The sequence below is a fragment of the Corapipo altera genome, unplaced genomic scaffold (assembly GCF_003945725.1).
Source record: "Corapipo altera isolate COAL_440 unplaced genomic scaffold, ASM394572v1 308, whole genome shotgun sequence".
Lineage (NCBI taxonomy): Eukaryota > Metazoa > Chordata > Aves > Passeriformes > Pipridae > Corapipo > Corapipo altera.
In genome coordinates this window covers 584,273-608,225 of record NW_020884925.1, presented here as the reverse complement: position 1 = coordinate 608,225, position 23,953 = coordinate 584,273, and the positions used below count along the sequence as shown (strand labels likewise).

Genomic DNA, 23,953 nt, shown 5'->3' with positions numbered 1-23,953 from the left:
ACTTTTTTCCCATGCTATGTTACAGCACGGATGCTGGGATGGTACGGCTGCATGCTGGTCACTGGATGGTACAGAGCACCCTGGGTAATGTCCCGCCCTCACCTGGGTCTGCACCTGGGCTGCGGAGTCACCCCCAACCCAGCGTCCCCACCCCTCCCTAGCAGGGCTGGACAGAGCTATGGGATGATGGGAACCTTCTCTGGATTGTTTCTGGAGCTCCACATGGGGCTGTGGCTCCAGATAACAGCTGGTCCCCACTGCCAGCATGTGGTGAGTCCAGATGGGCACCCACAGCACACTGACAGCCTGGAGACCAGTGAGACAGCAATGTCCAGGGCCTGATCCTGTCTGGAGCAGCTGGACTGACATGTTGTATAAGCAGGAGGGAGTTATGGGGTAGGAAGTGGCTGTTTGGTGCCCACTGGCCCTATTCAGGTACCAGAGCAGTGTGAGGCACAGCGCTGGCACCCATGGAAGTGACTTTAAAATCCTGGACTTACCTTTCTGAGCCAGGATATTCTAAATGTGAAGCAGAATCCATTTTTCTGCAGGCCTTACTGTGGCCAGGCTGGTGGTGCCCACTTGGCATGTCCAGGTGTGGTTTGTCCATAAGAGACAGTAGCCCCTGTGGATGTGGGTATTCTGCCCCTTGTGCCATGCTGGGTTTGGGCTCTTCCCAGCTTGGCCATACTCTGGATTGTACAAAGAGTCTGCTGGGGACAGCAAGAGCTGTCACACAGAAAATTCAGGTGGCATCTGAGTGATTTTGAGGGTGTCTGCAAACTGGGATGAGGCCTTCCTTCTCCACCACAGTTCTAACAGCTGCTTCTCTCCCTTCCCCTCCAAAGGATACGTTTACCTGGTGTTCGAGTCGGAGAAGTCGGTGCGTGCGCTGCTCCAGGCGTGCTCCCAGGACCTGCTGAGCCCCGACGGGCTCAGTGAGTACTACTTCAAGATGTCCAGCCGCAGGATGCGCTGCAAAGAGGTGAGCAGAACCACAGGGGCAGCAGGGGATGTGGATGAGATCCTTGGAGAAAAGGAAAGCAGGGCTGGAACAGCAGCAGCAGGAGTGCTGGCTCCTGGCTGGCCTTAACTGGTGTGTTGCTGTGGTGGGGATGTGTCAGGTCTGTGTCCTTCACAACTGCTTGTGTTAAACTGATGTGGAGCTTGTGGGTTGGTGGCAGACCCTACCTTCAGCTTCAGTTAGCTGGAAAGGAGCATGGGAACAGGGAATTCTACTGCTCCATGCTGCTTCTAGCACACCTTTGCTTCTGGAATCAGACTGGGATCCTTCTGATGCTTTGTCAGGCCTCCTCTGCTTGCAAAACTGATGGCTTTCATGTTCCCCAGGCAGATACTTTAGATCCCAGGTTGTTCCCCAGTGCAGCCTTGTCTGGCTCTGTCTTGTGCTCTGGAGGTACTGAGGCTGCTGGAGGCTCCATTCGGCCTTCCAGGAAAGGGGGACCTCAGATCATGGACCACTGCCTGAGTTAGGGGAGTTACAGGATGGAGATCCAGCTCTTACCTAGACAGGCACAAACTAACTTGCTCCAGACAGCTCTCCAGGTGTCTAGTGATTGGCAGTGCTTCTGTGCTTGGTGATTTAGCTCTGCCAGAAGCTTTTCCTCCCTGGAACCCTCCATCAGCTGCCGAGCAGATGGGAGCTCCTGTTGGAGTTGGCAGTGGGTGGGTTGTTCCAGTGATCCCCTCCAACAACAGGCTCCTGTGCTGGGAGGCATCCGACTGGGCCATAAACATTTGGTGCAGGTATGTGGATTGTCTCCTGGCTGCCAGCCTCAAGGGACTGGTGGCTTAGACTCCAGTTTGGCTGGAAGCAGGAGTTGGTTTTGTTCCGTTGTGGACCCTCCAGATGTATTTGGAGCTCCAGAGCTGTGATGCCCTGGATGTGGACCCTGAGCAGCAACAACGAGTGACACTTGCTGCTCAGGAGTGTGGTCTAAGGGTCTGGGATGGCTCCTGTGAGCTGAGAACAGTGTGTGGCTCTGCAGGCCGTGCTGACCTGCCCTGTGTGTGTGGTTCCAGGTGCAGGTGATCCCGTGGGTCCTGGCTGACAGCAACTTCGTGCGCAGCCCATCACAGCGGCTCGACCCCAGCAAGACGGTGTTCGTGGGGGCCCTGCATGGGATGCTCAACGCAGAGGCCCTGGCAGCCGTCATGTATGACCTGTTTGGAGGGGTGGTCTACGCTGGCATCGACACGGACAAGCACAAGTATCCCATTGGTAAGTGACAGTCCTGCCAGCATCATGCTCTGAGGAGGCTGCAGTGGTGCCCTTGGCTTGTCCCTCAGTTGGAAGACTGCCCAGGTGCCAGGCTTTGGGAGCAGATGTCTGTTCAGCCTCTTCTACAGTCTGTGCTCCTCCTGGCCATGGGGAGACAACACCAATCTTGGAGAGGGCTGTCAGAGTTGACGTGCCTGGGAACTGGAAGATCCTAAGTTATTCCAGAGCAGCTTGAGGGTTTTAATGTCCCTTTAGGCATTGCTGAAGGGTTTCCTGTCCTTGTTTGGTGCTGTTAGTGGTTGTTGGATGCTGCTGGAGCTACTCTTCCATCCCTGGAACTGAGACAGCTGTGGGTCTTACCCACACTTTGGGCTTTTGTCACTGGAGCTGAAACATTGCATGTCATGACATGTCATGACACGTGTCCCCTGTACCTCCTTGATGGCCTCACGGGCCAGGGGACACCACTGAGGTGACTGATCTCTGTGGGAAAAGCCCTACAGAGTGTGCCTGAGGACCAGCTTTCTAGGCTGCAGCATGTCACAAATTTGAGGAGGGACTCTGAATCTCCTGGGGTTACCAGGCAGGAACATCATCAGAGCTTGGTAGTGAAGAGCTGTCACTGCTTGTCACTGTCCTTGGACAGTGGTCAGGCTTTTCTGGGCAAGTCTTGTGTTTAGAACTTGCCCATGGTGCTGAGAACCCCTTGAAGTGTCTTTAGGGGGACAGTGCCAAGGGGGTGGGAATGGCAGAATGAATGACTGTTAAAGCAAATTCTGTGAGGCCATAGATGAAATATCACAGAATCTCCCTGTGCAGGCCCTGTGAGGTCCTAGGGCATGACCCCAACCTCCTGTGGTTCATGCAGAGCCTGTGTTGCTCCAAGTAGGCAAGAACCCTCTCTCAACAGCTCAGTGGCACTTCCACCCTTGGAGCTGTCCTAAAGTCACAGCAGTCTGCACTCAGTTCTGGTAACTAAGCTTTGCCCTGATTGTTTGTGCTGATTGAGATATCTCTTGTAACTCCAGACTGGATCCAGGCCCTCCCACCTGTGTTCTGTTCCATGCTCTGGGAGAGGAATGATGGGTTTGGGTGACACTTGGTGCTGTGGCTGAACTGGAGGAATCTGCTGGTGTGTCAGTCCTGGAACACCCGGCACTCCCCTTAGGCCTCGCACAGGAACTGGGAGGAAAGCATGGATGTGTTTTCCCAGAGCTAAACAGAACTTGGCTGGAAGCAAGTGGTGCAGGATTGCTGCTGACTGGCAATGAGGCTGCAAAACATAAGGCTCTGGGGTGAGGGGGAGGCTGCAAAGAAAAGCTGCTGAGCTGTCTCTGCACCGGCATATCCCAGATGCAGGTGTGGAGCCGCTGCTTTGCTGCCCTTGGCAGGGCTGTGCCAGCCTCCCTCCAGCTGCTGCTCCTCCTGGGAGTGTGGGGCCTGGGCAAGGGGGCAGGCAGAGCCCCCAGGCCCTGGAGACCACCTCCCTGCCAAAGCTGAGCTGTGCTGGGGAAGGGGCAGTGCTGGCAGTGGCTCCCCCTCAGCCCCCACTGGTTCCTGCCTAACAGTTGTGGTCTGGCTCATTCCAGGGTCAGGACGTGTCACCTTCAACAACCAGCGCAGTTACCTGAAGGCTGTGACCGCTGCATTTGTGGAGATCAAAACCACCAAGTTTACTAAGAAGGTGAATGGGGCTGGTGGGGCAGCCCAGGGAGGGGTATCTGTGTTGTGGCTGGTGCTGCTGGGGGCACCACAGCCCACAGGCAGAGGGGAAGTGGGGAGCTGACAGCCCAAGGGGTGCTGGGGATGGATGTGGGGTGCCCAAGGAGTGAACAGTTGCCCGAGCACTGCTCTGTGCCCACTGCCTGGTTCTCCTGCAGGTTCAGATCGACCCTTACCTTGAGGACTCCATGTGCCAAGTCTGCAGCTCCCAGCCCGGCCCGTTCTTCTGCAGAGACCAGGTGAGGCTGGTTCTCTTGTGCCAGGAGCAGTGGGTTTGTGTTGGTGTCCAGGGATGTGTCTTGTCCCTTCCTGAGTGGGCAGGATGGGGTGCCCAGCTGGGGGTGAGCCCTTGTTTTGGAGGAGGGGCAGCTCTGGTTCTCACCAGGAAGCACAGGCACCTTTTCCCCTGCCTCAGTTTGGGAACAGTATGATTCTGCTGGTGTTGTGCCAGCGTGTCAGGGCCTACTGTGGGATGGGCTGGTGCCTCTGAGGGGGAAGAGGAAGGAGGGGAGGCTGCTGCTCTGCAAGCCGTGACAAGCTGGAGTCAGAGTGTGTCACCCTGAGGTCACTTGTGGGGCTGCCCAGGGCACTGGGGGCTCTGGCTGACCTCCCCTCTCTGCAGGCAGAGGAGCTTGGCCAGGGTCCCGCGGCTTCCCACGGAGTCAGAGTGGGAGATGAGCAGCAGCAGCTCTGCTCCAGGGGCAGAGATGCAGGGGAGTTGGGGCAGAGCCTGGCTGCTGCCCCAGTACCCAGGCCCTGACTTTCAAACTGTTCAGAAGATGGAAGCTGGGCACATCATGCCATCGCTGGCATTCCCTCCCTCCCATCCACGGATCCACCGTGCCGGCGGGGGCTGCTACACGGGGCAGGGAGGGAGGGGAGAAACTGCTTTGCTTCTGGAACCCTTTGCTACTGGAAAGCCCACGGTGTTGCTGCTCTGCTCTGCCCACAGATCTGCTTCAAGTACTTCTGCCGCTCCTGCTGGCACTGGCAGCACTCCATGGAGGTCCTGCGCCACCACCGCCCGCTGATGCGCAACCAGAAGAACAGGGACTCCTCCAGCTAAAGGGCGCCGGGGCCGCCGCAGGCGCAGGGGAGTCCCTTGGAGAACCTGCCGAGTGGGGAGCAGGGAAGCGCCTGCCGGAGCCAGGCCCGGCTGGGAACGTTCTTCCTGAGGACTGACGGGGAAAAAAACAAAACAAAAAAAAAAAACAACAACAAATCTTACATTCATGTTTGCACTTGCTGGTCTTTTTGTTTCTGCACTAATGCACAGTGAGTTTTGTTGGGGTTTGTTTGGGGGTGTTTTGAGTGGGGGGGAGCGCCCCTCAAGCCATTCTGCAGTTCCCAGACTTTGGTTCCTGGTTTGCTGACGAGAAGCAAAAATTGAAAATGAAGAAAACCCAACCAACCAAGGGCCACGTGTCGCGGGGGTGTCGCCGCAGGCGCCTCCGCCTCAGTTTTTTTATTTTTTAAAGGCGCTTTTTTACATTCCTTGCAATACTGGTGGAGAGAGCGCAGGTCTCATTGGTCATTGTTTTGCCGTTGCCATACAGTGCCTTTCCATTCATTTACCCCCACCTGGACGGCGTGACCTGGGTGTTCAGCTGGCGTTTTTTACTGTAACAACAAAGGAGACTTTGCTCTTCATTTAAACCAAATCATATTTCATATTTTACGCTCGAGGGTTTTTACGAGTTCCTTTTTACACTCTTAAAAACAGTTTTTAAGTCGTTTGAAACGAGAGATTTTTTTCTTTCCTGGCAGCTTTTAACATTATTGCAATTTGTGTCTGGGGGCTGCTGGCGGGATGTTGTAAATCAAGAGGTTTGCAACGGGACAGGCCGGGCTTTGTTTTTGTTTTTGGATTTGAAACTGGATGGGATGATGATCTCTGAGCTGCTGTATATAGTTTTAAAATAGTTTGTTGCACTTTTTTAAGTTGCACTTACGGGGGGTTGATAGAGGTTTTTAATCACACAAAGTCACAGGACTTAAACCTTTTCTTTTTGTAACAAGCTAAAAAAGGGCTGCGTTTCGGTGGACGATTAAGGTTCCTGGGAGCCCTTTCTCTTAGAGGGGACAAGTAATTTTCCATTCCTTCCCGAGATGTTTGGAGTAACAGTGCAGTCGACTGAAATGCTGCTGCTGCTGGGATTTGAGACCTTTAATTATGCCGATTATTTTCTTTTTTTTTTTTTTTGTTACTTCCCCCTCTATCGGAAGCTGTGTGCCAAAGAACCAGTGTCATAATTTCTCCCTCTTTATTATGATGATTTTTTTTTCTTTCCTGCTGAGCTGATGTTGCATTGTTGCATATCCCAGCTGCTCTTTGTGGGGTTTTGTGAAGCTGTTTGTGAAGTCTCTACCTCATTGTAGTATATGCAGGCAAGACTGCACTCTCCTACAGACGCGTGGAGTAAGCTGTGGTGTAGTTTTTGGCACATAATAAACACGTTGCAGCAAAAAAAAAAAGCCCTTTCTTGTGCTCTCTACTGCGGGGGGATTGGGGAGGTGTCTCTAAACTTGGGAGGGCTGTGGTGCCTCTTCCAGAGGTAGGGGAAGGGGTATGGATGGAGTTATGGATACTGTGGGTGACTTGGTGGGAGGGAGCTCTCTCTGCTGGGAGGTGCGTTTTTAGATCCCACTTACCAGAGGTGTTCGTGGGACCCCTGAGCTCTAGCTGGAGCTCCTCTAATTGCAGCACCAGGTTAATGAGGTTAATCAGAAGAGATTGTGTGTTCCCACCCTCGGTGGTGCAGGGGTGACACCCTGCATGGCTGTGTGGTGAGAGAGGGACCCCGGGTGTCCTTTCTGCAGGGGTGGGGAGGGCTGAGTGGGACTTGGGGTGGAGTGGGGGATGCCCACAGTGGGCACCCTCGGGTGCCCCATGTCCCTGGAGGGTTTGGGGGGGTAAGGTATTGGGCTCCTTCCTTGTGCCCTCTTCCAACTCTGCAGCCACCTGGGTGTGGTCATGCCTCCTTTGGGGCTGTATGATGCGAGTTTGTGGGTGCTCTATGTCTTTCATCACAGCCTATCCTGGGATGTTTTGGTGCCTCAGAACGGCCTCCTGGGCGGCTCCATCCCGCCCTGGGGACACGGAGCGGTGCTGGGCAGTCCGGGTGCGGCCCCGGGGCGGGCGGCGCTGGGACCCTGCGGAGCCCCCAGGCCTGAGCCCATCCAGCCATAGCCACGCCCCGTGACCACGCCCACGGCGCCCCTGGGGACACCCTCCGAGCCGCCAGGGGGCGCTGTGCGTGCTGTGCGCTTCCGGCGCTTCCTGTCGCCGCCAGCTCTCTTTGCGCGGCCGCCGCCGACATGGTGAGTGCGGCCCCCGCCATCCGTCGCCATCCGCCCGCCGGGCTGCGGCGGGAGCGGCGGCGGGGACCGCGCGGGGACCAGAGGGAGCGGGGCAGGGGGCTGCGGGGGGCTGCGGGCGCCGGGATGGCCGGGGGAGGGGGCGCTGGGTGGGGAGGCGCTGGGCCCGGGCCCGGCGGGGCCTGACCGGCGCTGGCCCCGCGCAGGGACGCGTCCGGACGAAGACGGTGAAGAAGGCGGCGCGGGTAATCATCGAGAAGTACTACACGCGCCTGGGGAACGACTTCCACACCAACAAGCGCGTGTGCGAGGAGATCGCCATCATCCCCAGCAAGAAGCTGCGCAACAAGATCGCAGGGTGAGGAACGGGGGCGTTCCGGGTGGGGTTTGGGCACTGAGGGTGTCTCGGGGGGAGGTCAGAGCCAGGCCCTGCATTCGAAAGTGATCACGGTCCCGCCCGTGGCCGGGTCATCGATAGTGCAGGGAGAGAAGCGCGAGAGCTTTCCCGTGTTTGGGGGGGTCCCTGTCCCCCCCAAACCCTGTTGCTGTCGGACACTTCGTCTCTGATGTCCCCCGGAGGTGGCGGTACATCGCCGGGGTGGGTGGTGACAGCTCCATCTCCTCATCCCCCCCGGTTGGGGGTGTGAAGAAGGGTGGGGGGAGCCCCGGGGAAGCCCTGGACACCCCCGTGTCCCCGCAGGTATGTCACCCACCTGATGAAGCGAATCCAGAGGGGACCCGTCCGTGGCATCTCCATCAAACTGCAGGAGGAGGAGAGGGAGAGAAGGGACAACTACGTCCCCGAGGTGAGGCTCTGCCGTTGCTCCCTCCTGCCTCAGCACATCTCCATCAATAGGTCCAGATTCCTTTAAAAAAACCCTCAGCTCAGGGAGGGTTTGGATCAAGGGGGCTGAGGTGGAGCCCTCCAGACCTACTGATTGGGGTGGGAAGGGCAGCTGGTTTCTTACATTTTGGTTTTCCTAACTTTAAAAAAGGGGGAAAAAAACATCTTGTTGGGAGGCAGGAGGGTATTTCAGAGCGGCTGGAAACCTGCCCTGCAGCCAGTGTTGCTGGAGAGGAGGAATTGGTGGCACCCCTTCCCCTTAGCCCTGTGCTCCAAAGATCCCAACCATCAGCTGGGCGAGGCGCTCCAAGAGCATTTCCTATGTTCTAGGGGCTTGATCCCATTGCTCCCAAATCCGGTGGCCTTCAGGCACAGTGCATTTTACCCCTCTCCCAGATTTCCCTGGTGGGCTCCTGGCAGAGCTGCTGGTTTCTGTGCTGCACAAACCTCGGTGGTGCCAGGGTGTGGTTACCTTTGTATCCAAAGGTTGTAGGGAAGGGACTCCAAGCAGGGAAGGAGCATCCCTGCTGCAGCTGTTGGCGCAGTATCAGCTGAACTTGCACTGTTTCTTAGAAGAATCCCGGTGGGATGTAGCTCTTGGGGAAGGAAACCCATGGCAATGGAGTTTTGGGGTCCAGAGAGGGCTGGAGGAAGTTTCTCTGGGATTAAAGAGCAGGAGAGTGGGACACACTGTGGGCTACTGCTGGTCACAGCCAGAACCGGTGCAGTTGCAGGCCCAACCCCAGCTCCTCAGCAGCCTTGGTCTGGAGCATACTGGGCCTTGGTTTTCCAAGGATTTGCCATAAAACAGGCTCTTCTCTCATACTGTAGCCTCTCACCATATTCTGTCAAGAGAGCTGGGCTCCATTGGGGTCCTCTTAGCTCTGCTGCTTGAGCCCTTCCCCAGAGTGGGCAGAGAGATCCTATCTGCAGTGGGACGGGACCGGAGTGGCTGTGGGGACACCTGGGGGGTAGTGGGGCTTTATCAAACCACATCTCTGTCTCCCCTCCGTCCCCAGGTCTCTGCCCTTGACCAGGAGATCATTGAAGTGGACCCAGACACCAAGGAAATGCTGAAGCTCCTGGTGAGTGGCCTCAGTTATCCCCTGCATGGTCGGTGGCATGTCCTTGGCACTGCTCCCACTCCTGTTGGCTAAAGGCTCTCTCACTGGGGACATGGTGGGGGTCCCTCTACCCTGGGTCCTGTGGGCAGATTAATTCCTATATGGCTTTTGGGAGGGGAGGGAGAAACATGGTGGCTTTGCCATGGGCAGGTTGGGTGTGCTCCTTGCCCTCCTCTCCAAGGATTCCCTCACCACTGTACTGATCTCCGGAGTGGGGTGATCTACTCCTCTTTAGTCTCTTCAGGAGACTTCAATTCCCCCATGGTGCTGCCACAGCACCTTCTCGCTCCCCACCCTCAGTGGTTACTGGGCAGGGTCCTGTTACTGATCCTGTTGTTCCCGTGTCGTTTTCCAGGACTTTGGCAGCCTGTCCAACCTGCAGGTGACACAGCCCACAGTGGGGATGAACTTCAAGACGCCCCGAGGAGCGCTCTGAGTCCGTCCCTGTGTGTCGCTTTTCCAATAAACGTGAGGAATCCACCTCAGCCTGCCTGGTCTTTGGACACCTGTGTCCCTGGGGATGAGGGAGGGCAGGTTCTCAGGTGCAGAGGACTCAGCACCTTCCTGTTTGCGGCATCTTCTTGAATTCTTTTCTGGCTGCTTGGGGTGTGAGGATCAAAGTGGTATTTTAGAGGCTCTCCTGCTTTAGGGGGCCATGGGAGAGAATGACCGTGGTGGCTCCTTGGAGCTTGTGGGAACATGTGCTTCCCTGAGCAGGCAGCCCAGGGTCAGTCTGTGCCAGAATTAAAGCTGCTTTTTATAACCCCACTGGTCACTTTTAAGTGCTTAAATGAAAGGGAAAAGTCTTACAGTTACTTGATAAAATAAAAGCAAGGAGACTTCGATGTGTCCCTCCAAGGAAAACTGTTCACAGCCATAGCTTAAACCCCCCTCCTGGTAGGAATAAAATGACAAAAGATTTGTATTCTGGAGAGAAATGTCTGTATTTGTGTTTGTTGTGAAATTTAGGTAGTTACTTAAAATATTTGCAGTAAATTTAGCAAGTGTTTAAATACACATTGAACATGTTGAGCTGCAGTCGAATAATTTGTAAATCCTCTCTGGCAGCTCTTAAATTGGGAAGGTTTTGCTGCTCCAGCCACCTATGCATTACAATTTCCTCTTCATTTTGGTCTTCCTCTCACAGTAGATGCTAATTTTGGTTTGAACCCAGTAGGCCGTGTAGCCTGACGTGCCGGGGATGAAGTCATGGAGCTCCCCTTCATATTTCTTCATGTCCCGGGAGGAGGTGTAGCCTGTGCAGGGAAAACAGGCTCACTGGGGTCCCTGCTCCCCCCCTCCATCCACAGGCCTTTCCAGGTGTATTTACCTGTCACCATGTTATTCATTGGGTATTTCTGGAGGGCACGGTATGGAAATTCCCCCTGGGAAGGTGCCTCAGAGCTTGTTTCTTCGCTGCTGTATCAGGGTGGGGGCAAAAAACATTCTGTGTGTTAGTTCCTGTGCACTGGGATCGCTTGGAATTTGGGGGGGGGGGTCCCAAAATCCACCATCCAGGGTGGGAAAATACCTCTTGTCCAGGTCTAGCGCTCCCCCCTCAGATTCTTCCTCACAGTCATTTCTTACTGCCTCAGCTTCCTCTGCTGGATTTCCATTGGGCTGTGAAAATCAGCACAGGGTTGAGTTAAAATGGTGCCCTTGGTCCCCCCCCAGAGCACCTGGGACACACTCCAGGAATGGAATTGTTAGGGCTTCTGATTTCAGGTGTAATTTAGAGTTTAATTTTAGGTCTAAGCACATTTTCCCTTCAAAAGTGCTTGGAAGTTGCTTTGAAAGGAGAGGGGGCACAAATGAGAGGGAAAATGCTGCACCAAAGGGTTGAGCTCTGCCTGTGGGAGTTGGGCATCTGTCTGAGCATGGTTTTCCTTGGGCCTCCTTTTGTTATTAATGTATTTATCAAAACACTTATTATCCTTTACAGACATGGCCAGACTAAGTTATAACTGAGTTTTCTGCCTGATCTAACTACTTCCTTAAACACTTCCTGAGTGTTCCTTTTTCCCAGGATGACACACCCTCCTTTTTTTCCCCTAAGTTCCTGTGAAAGCTCCCTGCTCAGCCAGGCCCATCTTAAAGAATGTCCAGCTTTCATCGGTCCCTTTGTTTTTAAGGTCAGCTTTCCAAGGGACTTTCCAAACTGGTGTCCTGAATAGACAAAAGTCAACCCTCTGGAAATCCAGGGTAGAGGTTTTGTTGTTGACTTTACGGAGTATTAAAAACTCCATTTTGTGGTCGCTGTGCCTCCAGCTGTTTATACAAGACTTGATCCTGTATGTGGGCTGAGGGTCTGGGATGAAAACCAGGTTCCCTGGAGTTGATACAACCCTTATTTTTTTTAAGCCACACCTGTAATGAATTTCTCATCTTACCTTTTCTTCAAGGACATCCACCTGCTCCCAAATAAAACAGCCGATTTTCCTTCTGATTTCTGCCAAGAACAACAAAACAAATGACTGAGAGCATCAAATAACAGGACTGTGGCCTTGCTGCCTGAGCGAGGCCCTGCAGGTGCCTCCGAGGACAACAAGGCCAAAGTGCAAGGTCCTGCCTCTGGGCAAGGGCAATTCCTATCACAAATCCAGCCTGGGGGAATGGATTGAGCACAGCCCTGAGGAGAAGGACTTGGGGATGTTGGTGAGGAGGAGCTGGCTATGCCCCGGCTGTGTGAGCTGGCACTGAGAAACCCCCTGTGCCCTGGGCTGATCCCACAGTGTGGGAAACAGAGGAGGGGGTTATTCTGCCCCCTCAGGTGAGACCCCACCTGCAGTACTGCTTCCAGCTCTGGGGTCCAACATCAGAAGGACACGGAGCTGCTGGAGCGAGTCCAGATGGGGCCACAGAGATGCTCCGAGGGGTGGAGCCCCCCTGCTCTGGAGCCAGGCTGGGAGAGCTGGGGTTGTTCACCTGGAGAAGAGAAGGCTCCGGGGAGACCTAAGAGCCCCTTCCAGAGCCTAAAGGGGCTGCAAGAGAGCTGGACAGGGACTTGGAACAAGCGCCTGGAGGGACAGGGAAATGGCCTTAAGCTGCTAAAGGGTAGTCTTAGATTAGATATTCAGCAGAAATTTTTCACTGTGAGAGTGGTGAAGCCCTGGCCCAGGTTGCCCAGAGAAGCTATGGCTGTCCCAACCCTGGAAGTGCCCAAGGCCATGTTGGACAGGGCTTGGAGCAACCTGGTCTAGTGGAAGGTGTCCCTGCCAGTGGCAGAGGGTGGAATGAGATGAGCTTTAAGGTCCCTTCCAACCCCAAACCATTCTGTGATTCTATGATAACAGATGGAGCATAAGCTGCCTCTGGGGAGGAAGAGCCACTAGAGCAGAAGTAAATTCCCTCCCTGCAAAGAAGTAACTGATGGTCCTGGTTTGCAAGAAGGCTGAGCTCATGGGGGAACCCCCTGGTGGGAAAACCCAGATGGATTTTTTTTTTTCCCTGACCTTCTTGCAGGCAGGCAGGGGGCAGGACGAAGTGGCCCAGAACCACTGAAGGCTTCTCCGTGGCACCAGCGCGCTCACATGCCGAGAGGTAACGGGAGTGAAAGACTGTGGCTCTGCCCTCCAAGTATCTGAGGCTCTCGTGTATGCTGGAAGAGAAAAAGAGAGCTGGTTTCCAAAGGTGAACCTGGAAACAAACCAAAACCAGAAAGTTTAGAGGGATGCTGTCATTAAAACCAGCCTGCTCTGATATTTTTGCCAAAAGCACTTAATTTTCTGTGATTTTCTGTCTATGGGATTCCAACTGACAGCAGCCTGAAGGAAGGAGACCATGGACTGGGTAAGCATATTTGTAGGGATTAAGTGGCCCCACTCTGCTCTTGAGGTGCAACTAGTCCTTTAGGGAGGGCAAAAACCTGACTTTCCTTTATTTATTCTTCTCCCTGCTGGTCCCTGCTCTCACTGATCCCTGTTCACACTGGTCCCTTCACACAGCTGAGCAAAGAATGGTGGGTGGAGCGTGCTCAAGCCCTCACCGTCCTCCTTAGAGGGGAACTAAATCTTGTTTGCTGGGTTTAACGGTATGGATAATGATTACATTTTCCCCAAGAAATTATCTAAGTACATAGATTGAATATGTATTTTATACATATTTACACAATATATAGTTATATATAATTCCCCTGGGGGAACAGTGCAGTCAGGCAGGAAGTGTGGCAGAAGGAATGTCGTTATTCCGGGTTTCTCGGGATTCCCCTCTTGCGCAGCTGAGCGGGTGGCTGAAGGATTCCAAAAATCTAAGCCAGTTCTAAGCATTGGTGTGTTAAAAAGAAGCTGCTTAATCCAGCCTAGCAAAGCCTGCTGGAAGCATCGCAGCACCCTTTACCATAAATATATTTACATGACAGTAAGTAATATTCACTGATACTGAGGAAGTGAGAAGTCTTTCCCTACATTTGTACGAATGTTCTGGAACTCTCTAATCTTTTATATTAAGCATTTGTCATGGTTTGAGATAGCCCCAAAATCCAATTCCCTAGCTCCATTCCCCCTCCCACATCTCAACCTAATGTGAGATGGGTTTTTCCAGACAAAACACAACCAGACTCAAAGTGGGGGAAAGGGAATATATTACAATGACTGTACAAATAAATACTATAACACATTATACACATGATCACAACTATCTCTACCATGACATATAGTATTTACAATGGATCAGATCTCTTCTCCCCTCCAAATAAAAGTCCAGGAGGGAAGGAAGGACAGATCCCTTCCAGTCTCTCAGGGCAGCAGCTTCTTCAGAGTAGCAGAAGCAGTCTATCTCTCTCTCTCATGCATGCAGCTGTTGCTAGATCTCTGCCAGCACTCACGAGGGGATATCCAAGCCCCTCGGCCCCGTCATCTTTCAAGTGAGGGGTCTTCTCTTCCGTGGGCTTCGTAACCCCAGACAAAGGCTGTTTCACCACATCATATCACGAGACGCAGGGGGTCTTCGTGATGGTCTGGTATCTCCAGGAGATTGAAGCTCCTTGCAGGGCCTCTGTGCCCTGCCTCAGGCTGCGAGCTTCTTTGTAGCTTGCAGCAAGGGAGGGCCCCCAAGGCCAACCTCCCACACCGTCCTGGCTCAGCTCTCTGGATGACTGAGCTTCGCTTCTCAGCTCCTCTCTGCAGTGCATGTTGCACTTCAAGGCTCTTCCAAGTAAGAGTCCATCATCTTCCTCCTCTCCAGGAGGTCTCAAAGGAGTTTGGGGGGTCTGGTATTAGTTCTTACCCCCAGAACTCTGTGACTCTGCTGCGGGCTCTCTTTTCCTCGGCTCTCCTTCCAGGAGTCTTCTCTGCGGTGCTGCATGTTGTTCCTGCTGCTCTTTCAGTTCAGGTCTTATCAGTTGGCTTTTAGCCATAACTTCTGGACGCTGCCGCTGCTTCTGCTCTGTCTCTGCTCACTCACAATGAAAAACATCTCCCAGCTCACAGCTACAGACACATAGTCCAGTTTAACACTGTTCCAAGTCTCTGTAGCCCCCAGCTGGGGCTGGGGGGCCCCAGAGGCCCCGAGGGGCTCCGGGCCCCTTTCCTCGTGGCTCTACAACATGGCTACTTCTTCTACCACCAAACTACAACTCTTCTCTTCCAGTGCTTGTGATATGTTTACATTTCTGCAGGAGCGCTCATTGGACAGAACTTCAAAACTTCTAGGGGTTTCCACCCCTGGGGGTTACCACTTTTCCTAGCCTCTGGGGGAAAACAAGGTTCAAACCACTACAATAACGATTACATTTTCCCCAAGAAATTATCTAAGTACATAGACTGAATATGTATTTTATACATATTTACACAATATATAGTTATATATAATTCCCCTGGGGGAACAGTGCAGTCAGGCAGGAAGTGTGGCAGAAGGAATGTCGTTATTCCGGGTTTCTCGGGATTCCCCTCTTGCGCAGCTGAGCGGGTGGCTGAAGGATTCCAAAAATCTAAGCCAGTTCTAAGCATTGGTGTGTTAAAAAGAAGCTGCTTAATCCAGCCTAGCAAAGCCTGCTGGAAGCATCGCAGCACCCTTTACCATAAATATATTTACATGACAGTAAGTAATATTCACTGATATTGAGGAAGTGAGAAGTCTTTCCCTACATTTGTACGAATGTTCTGGAACTCTCTAATCTTTTATATTAAGGATTTCTGTCCTTTCCCAGCCATTTTTACCCCATGGTTCCTTTCAGAGTTAACTCACACCAGCTTTTTACCTCTGGGTTCCTTCCTTGGGGATGGTGTCACTTCTGTTTTAGACCCTGTTTTTCCAGCAGATAATTCACAGGCAGTGAGAAACCCGTACAATTAGTGTCATTTATATCAGAGTTAAGCCCAGCTCAACACATGGATTTTTTTTTCTGTTCTGTCTGCTTGCAGTGTAGCATGGGTGTGAGTTTCCCGACTCCACCAGGCAGTAAAACCCTAGCACATCCATACCAAGATTTTAAAAACACCCCACTGACTTTTATAGGATATATCCAGGAAATAGTTCCCACTAAATACATTAAAGCCATAGACAAATGCTTCCATCACCCACCTGCGGGTGTCGGGGTGGGTGGCATCGCTGCTGAAGAGGTACTCGGCATCCAGCCAGTCGGTCAGTGCCCCTCCGCCGGCCACTGTGGGGGGACAGGGGGTGAGGGGAGGGTGGGCATCCCAGAGGGTTCCCACTTCAGGGTGACCTGTAACGGGGATGTCTGGTTGTGGGGCCCCAGGGGTGGGGCCTGTAATGGGAGCTGTGGTGGCCCTGCCATGGCTGTGGGACTCCCACTGCCCCGTTGAGGGTTCAGAGCTTTTCCTCAGTGTGGGAGCACCATGGGCTGCACTGGTACATGTGGAGCTGGCCAAACCCATGCTCTGCCTGCTGTGGGGGGCTCAGACCCACCGAAGGGTGGTGGGGCTGTGTCCCCACTGCTGTGCCATTAATGAGGGGTGGTGGGGCTGTGTTCCCCTCTCATCCCCACTCAGGGTGCTGAGGCTGTACCCCCACCAAGGGGTGATGGGGTCATGCCCCCTCCCCACCCCCATCCCCACTGATGGGTGGCAGAGTTGTGTGCCTACCGCTCTGCCCCACTGAGGGGTGATGAAGCTGTGCCCCCCTCCTCATCCCCATTGAGAGGTAACAAGACTGTACCCCTCCTGCTCTGCCCTGCCGAGGGAAGATGGGGCTGTGCCCCCATCAAGGAGTGACCGGGCTGTGCCCCCCCTCCTCAATCCCTACTGAGGGGTGACGGGGCTGTGTCTCCCCACGCTGTTCCGCCCCAGCGAGGGGTGACAGGGCTGTGTTCCCCTCTCCATCCCCCCGCGGGCTCCTGCCGGCTCGATGCCGCCGGGACTCCCCCCGGGCTCTGCCGCCGCCGGTTCCCCTCACCCCAGAGCCCCCGCGGGCCGGGGCTGACGCTCTGCGAGAACCAGGCGCGGCGGCCTCGGAACATCGCGGCGGGACAGCCCTGAGGGGAGGCGGAACAGCCCTGAGGGGAAGTGGAACAGCCCTGAGGCGAGGCGGGAGGAGCCTGAGAGGCGACAGGGGCGGGAAACCCCGGCGGGGGGACGGGAGGGGGGGAGGAAACGTCGTGGAGCTGTGCCAGGGGAAGTTTAGGCTGGATATCAGGGAAAAATTCTTCCCCCAGAGGGTGGTCGGGCACTGAACAGGGTCTCCAGGGCAGCGGTCACGGCCCCAAACCTATCAGATCTCAAGGAGTGTTTGGACAACGCCCTCGGGCACAGGGTGGGATTGTTGGGGTGTCCTGTGCAGGGCCAGGAGCTGGACTCGAGCCCTGTGGATCCTAAGTTGTTCTAGAAGTTTTTCTCCCCAAACCACACATATTTCATTGACTCAGGAAACAGCTGGCTTGCAGCAGATTTGCTTGCATTTTATAAGGCAAAAATGAGGCTTGTTTCGTACTTCAAACTTCCCAAGATATCTCTCAGGATATCCCATCTGCTGGGAACTGCCGCTGAAGAGCCAGCAGCAGTGACATCTTGGGTATCTTGGAACCCCAAGGATGCCGGATAAAACAGAGAAGGTGTTTCCAGATACTGAAATCCAGATCAGCCTCTAGGATGCGCATGCGTTGTTCTCCCACAGACAGGAGATTTTTCAGTAAACCATCAAAATATTTCCTAAGTAAGACCAGAAAAATGCCAGACGTGCAATGAGGGCAAAGACTTCCCCCATGTGGGAAGATGCTGACACATCCTTTGGAGATGGGTTGTCCTGCATTGCCTCCACAGTGTCTTCAGCTTCTGCAGTAGATTCCACTTGTGTTCTAATTAGGATGAAGATTTCCTGGTGGAGGGGCTACCCAGCCATTACTCTCTAATGCTCTTGAGGATAGTAAAGGTGGAGCCAAGATGGTGGAAAGCACATTGGCGGCCCTTTGTGATCCACAGGAGCCCAGAACGTGCTCCAGAACTCCTTGGGCTCATGCAGCAGATTGAGCTGCTCTGCAGGGGTCTCTGGGGGAGAAGTCCAAAGCTTTTCCTCCTTCCTAGACCATCTTCTCCCACACAAGGACCACTGCTGGGGCTGGCACAGTCCCTAGCCAGTCTCCTGTGTGGTGGCTCTGGTAGGTCCTGCTGTGCCATGCTGGGTGACAAGCCCTGTACATGACCACTCAGTTGTGACGACCTCACCTCTCTTGGTTTTGTTTTGAACACTCTGATGAGCCCAAATGGATCACCCATAACCAGGCCCTGCACCCCAGCAACCTCCCACCCAGATGCTGGAATGCAGTTATAATGCAAAAAGGTACAGAACAAGCCAAGATCCCTCAAAAATCTCAAGTGGGTGTTCTGCATCACAGCAAATCTTACTATACCAAGATGAGACGTGCAACCCCCGGTCTCCAAGGACCCTTGTTCACATACTCAAGATCCACACTGGTCAGATTCACCTCACTCTAACACTCAAGCAATCACACTGATTTCTTCATAAAATAAAAGCAGGGTGATGGGAATAGCACCAGTTTTGGGTACTGGCATCAACCCCCCATGGTATGACAGATGACTTCCCCCTAATTGCTCTTCTCCACAGGGTCAGCCACAGGGAACAGAAAAACAGAACTGAAGTTTGCTGACACACACTTTTCCCAGGCTCAGCTTTACACTCCACACCCCAAGATGCACAATCTGGAGTTCTCCCCCTCGGAGTGGGCACCATTCCCTGCCCCTCACTCTGTGTCCCACCCCACATCCCCAAGGTTTCTTTACCCCTTTTTTTAAACCTTATTCCTTCCCTTCGGAGCCACGCAGGAGCTTCTAACCAGGCAGATGCCACATTAACCAGAAAAGTCTTTAATTCTTTTTTTCTATTGATGGAAAAGTGTTTTTACATCTTCTCAGTAGGATAAAAAAGCACAACTGAGCATCAATGCCACCAGGCTCCAGATTCACTCACAACCCAGCGGCTGCTGGAGCCCTTGAAATCAGCTCAGGTTGTCCAATGATTCTGAAAAACATTTAAATGGCTACAATTTTATTAAGATAAAAATCCTGTACAATTTTGAGCACTTTAGAGCTAAAATTGTTTTTAAGCAGCAATGTAGGCATTTATAGCTACGTGCTCAAAAAGCCTCCAGAGCTCCCTTTCTGCTTCATGCAAAAGATATCTTGACAAGCATTATTAAAGAATTCCTTGAAGCAAGATAATCACTCTTGTGGTTATGATGAAGACTGGAAACGAGCGTGAGAAGACTTTGATTTGCAAGAAGAATTTTTCAGACCTGCATACAGAGAGAAGATGGATCACTCTGGTCACAGCTTCAACTATAATTATTTTAGGAGTCAAAAATGGTTTCCTCAGCAGCACTCTGACTGCAGCATCTCAGCTGCAGGCACAGACCCACCTTCCAGTGAGATAAAACTCCTGCAGAAACTACTTTTCTGTCCCTTCCTTGGTGGGGTTCAGAGTTCAACAAGTCAAGAGGATCCTTGTTCTCCACCCCAGGCAGCTTATCCTGCTCTCGGCTCCTCCACCCCAGCTCAGTAAATCCTTGTCACCGGACTCCAGTGAAGTTGCCCATGTCCCACCTCCAGCCAAGGTTGGCATCCGTCACCATCGGTGACCTCCAGGCTGATGTCCCACCAACCTAAGCCACGGCGCCACTTGGGCACAGCACATCTCAGACCCTGCCCTGGGGGATGCCCAAAAGCAAGCAGCAAACCAGATGAGTGGCCATATACAACTTTGTAGAGCTCTACAAGAGTAGGGGCATTTCAAGTGAGGTCCTGCCAAGGCTTGTCCTGGGCACAGTTAATCATTATCCAGCCTCTACCAGGGCACTTATCTAAGTCGTTTCAGCCAGCGTGTTATGTCAGCTGGGACACATATCTTCAGTTTTCTTCTGATCAAGGGTTAAATTGGAATTTCCCTGTTGCTAAATCCACATCAGTTACAAGAGTATAGTCTGAAGAACATGGAACCCTCGAACTCTGAGACACTGGTAATAAACCCAAACTGCTTCCAGTTTGTGCTTCACAAATCCCACATTGTGCTGCCTGTCTGCCACAGAGTTAACCAGCCTGCCTCCCCCAAGGCACAGATCTCCAGGCACAGCAACTGCCTCCTCCCCAGAGAGGAAATGGCACTGTGGGGCCTGAAGAATTATTAGAGGACGTGTGACAACTCTCAATGGTACTTGGCAGACACAGCAAAGACATGGAAGGTTTTCTCCAAGGGTCCCCTTTCTTTAGACTCCTGTAGGCAAGGGATGGCCGAGAACAGGCCAAAATAGTGGGTAGAAGGAGTGTGGGGAGAGTCCCGTGCCCCAAATCAGCAGTATCATCTGCTTTTTGGGGATGGTTGCTTCTGTTCCTCAACTCTGCAAGTTATACACTCTCTCCCGTACGGAAATGGGTCCACATTCCCCTTACCAGCACAGAAAGCAGCATCAGCATAACTCACCATGGATTACCCCAGACACAGCTCAGAAGTCTGGTTCTGCAGGGAAGAAGGGTGGAGCGTTAGGCTTTGGGGCAAATGGCAACCCCTCCCGAGTACCCACGAGCCCACCCCTACTGGCTGTAACCAGAGATCTGCCCTCGGATGGGTCACCACCACAGTTCCCACCGCTGTGTCCTTTATATTCTGAAGGTAAAGCCCAAATCACTGTGTGACTCATCTTCTAGGTGAGTTCACTGATACTGGACAACACAGCACCACCAAATCCCTACAGACAACACCAAGGCACTCCCACCCTGAATCCTTCATGGATATGTATAACAGCCTTTACAGCTGAAAGCGAGTTAACTCTCCATCTCTAACATGACCCTCAAAACCCACCCTGCTATAAGACCCTGCTTTCCAGAAAGAAGAAGAGAGACACCATGGATATAAACTAACAAGCTCTGGCACACAAACAGAAGCTGCAGGAAGAAGGCAGGGCAGAGCATACCCCATCGGTAGATCCTTGGCTCCGACATGGTGGAATGCTCCACCCTGCAAGCAAAGGTGTCACCCCTCGTAGGGGTGAAGGGCACGTAGACCAGGCGCTGGAACTGCCACTTCTCGTTGAAGGACAAGTCCCCATACTGGACGCCGGTCATGGGCTCTCCGTTCTTCAGGAGTTCCACCTCGATCTTGGGTGGGTGAAATCCAGTGATAAAGCAGTGGAGGGTGTTCGCCTCTCCCTCCTTGGCGCGTGCGCGGGCGTAGACTTCGACCTTCGGCGCCTCTGGAGAGGGGGGCGAGGGCGGTGTGAGAAGCGGGGCTACGGCTGGGCATCGCGTCGGTGCACCCACCCACCCCGACACGGTGACCGGACTCCCCGAGATCTGGGCCCCCCAGCCCCTCGCCCTCCCTGCCCCTCGCAGGACCCTTCACGCCGTCCCCGGCACTCACGATCGGCAGCGTCCCCCGGGCCGAGCAGGGCCAGCAGCACGAGGGCCGCGAACCCCAGGACGCTCCGCTCCATCGCACTCTCTCCCCGCGGCACCGACTGTCCCGCACTACTCGCGCGCCGCCTTTTATAGCCTCGCAAACCCGCGGCCAATCGAAGCGCGGAGCGCCCGCTACGTCATCAGTGTCCGGGCAGAGCGGGAGAGCCGAGGTTGTGCGAGCCATCTGCGCGCCTGCGCACTGCGGGCAGAGCGACCTGTGCGCTTTCGCTTTCGTTTCTGCTTTGGGGCGGGGAGCCCGGGGGGCGCCGGTCACCAGGGGCTGGACATGGGCCCGGGGGGGCACTGGCACCTGACTTGTACCTGCCACAGTGTGGCCACAGGCCCAGGGTAGTGATCACCTCCCTGTACTGGGCACTGCTGAGGTCACACCTCGAGTCCTGGGGTCAGTTCTGGGCCCCTCGTGAGGAACAGGACATTGAGGGGCTGGAGCATGTCCAGAGGAGAGAACAGAGCTGCGGAAGGGTCTGGAGCATGTCCAGAGGAGAGAACAGAGCTGCGGAAGGGTCTGGAGCACCACGAGTGGCTGAGGGAACTGGGGGGGCTCAGCCTGGAGAAAAGGAGGCTCAGAGGGGACCTTCTCACTCTCTGCAACTCTCTGACAGCAGGGTGAAGCCAGAGGGAGTCGGGCTCTGCTCCTAGGGAACAAGGGACAGGACAAGAGAAAATGACCTCCAGTTGCACTAGGGGAGGTTTAAGTTGAATATGACCGAAAACTTCTTCCCTGAACGGGCTTTCCAGCCCTGGCAGAGGCTGCCCAGGGCAGGGGTGGAGTCTCCATCCCTGGAAAGGTTTAAAAGTTGTGTGGATGTGGCACCTGGGGACATGGTTAGTGGTGGCTTGGCAGTGCTGGGGGCATGGCTGGACTCGATGGTCTTAGATGGCTTTTCCAGCCTAAATGGGGGTAAAACACACCGCTTGCAGAAAACTTTGCATCCAGGGATCATATCATGCCAACAGTCTAGGCTGGCACAGCTCATCCACCTTCCTTTCTGAACCTACCTGGAGGCCTGTGTGGAATGTCTCAGTCCAGCAGCTGTGGGGTTAGGGATTTACTGTCGTTTGATGCAGCACAGACTCCCTGACATCAAGCACAACAACCCCAAGGCCAAAGAACCAGGTTTTCTGGTGCCTTGGCTGGGAATGCTGCTGAGTAGTCTGGTAACGTTGCTTGGAAAGGGAAAAAAAAAGAAAAAGAAAGGAAAGTCATTACTAGTGGGGAGGAAACAGCAGCATTATAGGGGTCCTCTAACACCGGGCCTTTTAGGACTTGCTTTCTTAATACATCATATTAAAACGTAAATTAAACAAATACAGCACATATGGAGAACATCCCAAATGCAGCAGGTAAATCAGGAGAGGACAAGCAAAGGAAAATCCTGAAAACATTTGTTATCAATCCTCACTGGCCCAGACCCTGCTGGGTCTGTTGGCTGCCTGGTGAGTGGCACAGTGGCCACGCAGCTGAAAATGCTCAGTGTTTTCACTGAGACAAGCAGAGCAGCTTCAGCCAGAACCTTATCAGGGATCTCAGGGCTCCAGCCTGAGATGCCTAAGGGCTGTAATGGTGACAGAGCTGCCATCGAGGTCACTGCATTGGGAGTCACCACCCTGGTCCAGCCTGACCCACAGGCAAGTCTGACCCTGCTCAGGTGGGCAATCAGAGAGGACTGATCACACAAAGAGCTGAGGGAAGGATGCGGATCCTTTCCCTGCCTTTTGGGATGTGAATCCATGGCAATGACTCCACTGCAACCAGTGACACTTATCAGACTTTCCCTGTAAAGAGAAGCTGAACCGCAACTCTTTTCCACATGATGTTTTTAAAAGGCTGCGGTGATTTGGTCAGAGCAGCCAAATCTTCCTCTTTTGGAGCATTTCTGCTTTTACTGGCAGACAGAATTATTTAGGAGTGGGTGACACAATCAAGGTGCTCCCAGCACTTGGGGGGGGGGGGTGGGGGGGAAATGAGGGCACTCCGCTGTGCTTGGCAGCACACAATGATTCACAGTGTTAGCGTTGACCCCTGTGCTTTCAAGCCCACATCTATGTCGTAAGGCAGAAATTGTGTGAACAATTTCTATTGCATTTCTGAGATTTTTGCCTTAGCATAGCTGAGTACTGATAGTAAAAATTACTGCGCCATTAAGATGGCTACAGGACCTGAAGTTAGAACAAAGGTGGATTCATGCCAGATGCCAAGGAGGAGTTTTGGCAGGTGAATAAAGTTTTCTCATCTCCTATGACCACCTGTTGTAGTCCAATTAACAGTGGACAGCAGAGCATGTTTTCCTTATGTAACCAATGTAGTGTGAACAAGAAACTAAGCGTCATAAGCACTGTATAATCTGTCTTTCTTCTAATAAAGACGACATTTTGCCTGATCATATTGATGTAAGAGCATCTGTCCGTTCCCTTCCATCAATACATCTGTACATCTCCAGGGTGCTTCCAGACAGACAGACCACATCCAACTGGTTTTCCATAACTCCTCAGAAGGGTATCAGCTTGGAGAACACAGTGGCAGGCAGGGAACAACGGGAGCACTGGGAAAAGCCGAGCTGGGATGTTCTGTGCCCTGAGGGCCGCAGGTGGGGCAACTAAACCTCACCCTCCTCATCTTCATCCCTCGGCTTCATCCTCATTCACGCCAGTCGCGGGGGCATGCGCAGGGCTCGGCTGGGGGCCGCCATGTTGTACGGCAGGCGCAGGTGAGGGGGCTCAGCTGAAGGCCGCCATGTTGTACGGCAGGCACAGGTGAGGGGGCTCATCAGGGCGCCGCCATGTTGTACGGCAGGCACAGGTGAGGGGGCTCATCAGGGCG

The 23,953-nt window shown here is 53.6% G+C and overlaps 4 protein-coding genes and 1 non-coding gene across 18 annotated transcripts in view; 3 read left to right on the top strand and 2 right to left on the bottom strand.

The window, feature by feature from the left end:
• Nucleotides 1-6,439, top strand: part of CPEB1 (cytoplasmic polyadenylation element binding protein 1) — a 38,340-nt gene extending 31,901 nt beyond the window's left edge. For all 13 annotated transcript variants that reach the window (XM_027657710.1, XM_027657709.1, XM_027657711.1 and 10 more), the window contains 5 exons: nucleotides 849-985; nucleotides 2,044-2,242; nucleotides 3,832-3,926; nucleotides 4,123-4,203; nucleotides 4,917-6,439. In XM_027657710.1, the coding sequence (XP_027513511.1) occupies nucleotides 849-985; nucleotides 2,044-2,242; nucleotides 3,832-3,926; nucleotides 4,123-4,203; nucleotides 4,917-5,030 (626 nt within the window). In that variant the 3' untranslated portion in view covers nucleotides 5,031-6,439. The remainder of the gene's footprint in view (nucleotides 1-848; nucleotides 986-2,043; nucleotides 2,243-3,831; nucleotides 3,927-4,122; nucleotides 4,204-4,916) is intronic.
• A 729-nt stretch (nucleotides 6,440-7,168) lies between these two features.
• On the top strand, nucleotides 7,169-9,735 carry RPS17 (ribosomal protein S17). Its single transcript, XM_027657730.1, has 5 exons — nucleotides 7,169-7,285; nucleotides 7,489-7,640; nucleotides 7,983-8,088; nucleotides 9,146-9,211; nucleotides 9,606-9,735. Exons 1-5 carry the CDS (start codon nucleotides 7,283-7,285, stop codon nucleotides 9,684-9,686), a joined length of 408 nt encoding a protein of 135 aa, XP_027513531.1. The 5' UTR covers nucleotides 7,169-7,282; the 3' UTR covers nucleotides 9,687-9,735.
• Nucleotides 7,710-7,837, top strand: LOC113954034. Its single transcript, XR_003530092.1, has one exon. It is a non-coding gene; the product is annotated as a small nucleolar RNA SNORA71 (small nucleolar RNA).
• A 443-nt stretch (nucleotides 9,736-10,178) lies between the features above and the next one.
• On the bottom strand, nucleotides 10,179-18,377 carry TERB2 (telomere repeat binding bouquet formation protein 2). Of its 2 annotated transcripts, none has more exons than XM_027657725.1 (7): nucleotides 16,604-18,377; nucleotides 15,770-15,851; nucleotides 12,703-12,848; nucleotides 11,641-11,699; nucleotides 10,782-10,870; nucleotides 10,581-10,666; nucleotides 10,179-10,506 (listed from the first exon to the last, which is right to left on the bottom strand). In XM_027657725.1, exons 1-7 carry the CDS (start codon nucleotides 16,665-16,667, stop codon nucleotides 10,361-10,363), a joined length of 672 nt encoding a protein of 223 aa, XP_027513526.1. In that variant the 5' UTR covers nucleotides 16,668-18,377; the 3' UTR covers nucleotides 10,179-10,360. The 2 variants fall into 2 exon arrangements, with proteins under 2 accessions (XP_027513526.1, XP_027513525.1); XM_027657724.1 differs by having other exon boundaries at nucleotides 10,581-10,669; nucleotides 16,604-17,202.
• A 130-nt stretch (nucleotides 18,378-18,507) lies between these two features.
• B2M (beta-2-microglobulin) lies at nucleotides 18,508-21,197 on the bottom strand. The gene is made up of 4 exons (XM_027657731.1): nucleotides 21,074-21,197; nucleotides 20,628-20,906; nucleotides 20,138-20,173; nucleotides 18,508-18,956 (listed from the first exon to the last, which is right to left on the bottom strand). Exons 1-3 carry the CDS (start codon nucleotides 21,144-21,146, stop codon nucleotides 20,160-20,162), a joined length of 366 nt encoding a protein of 121 aa, XP_027513532.1. The 5' UTR covers nucleotides 21,147-21,197; the 3' UTR covers nucleotides 18,508-18,956; nucleotides 20,138-20,159.
• Nucleotides 21,198-23,953: the final 2,756 nt, after the last annotated feature.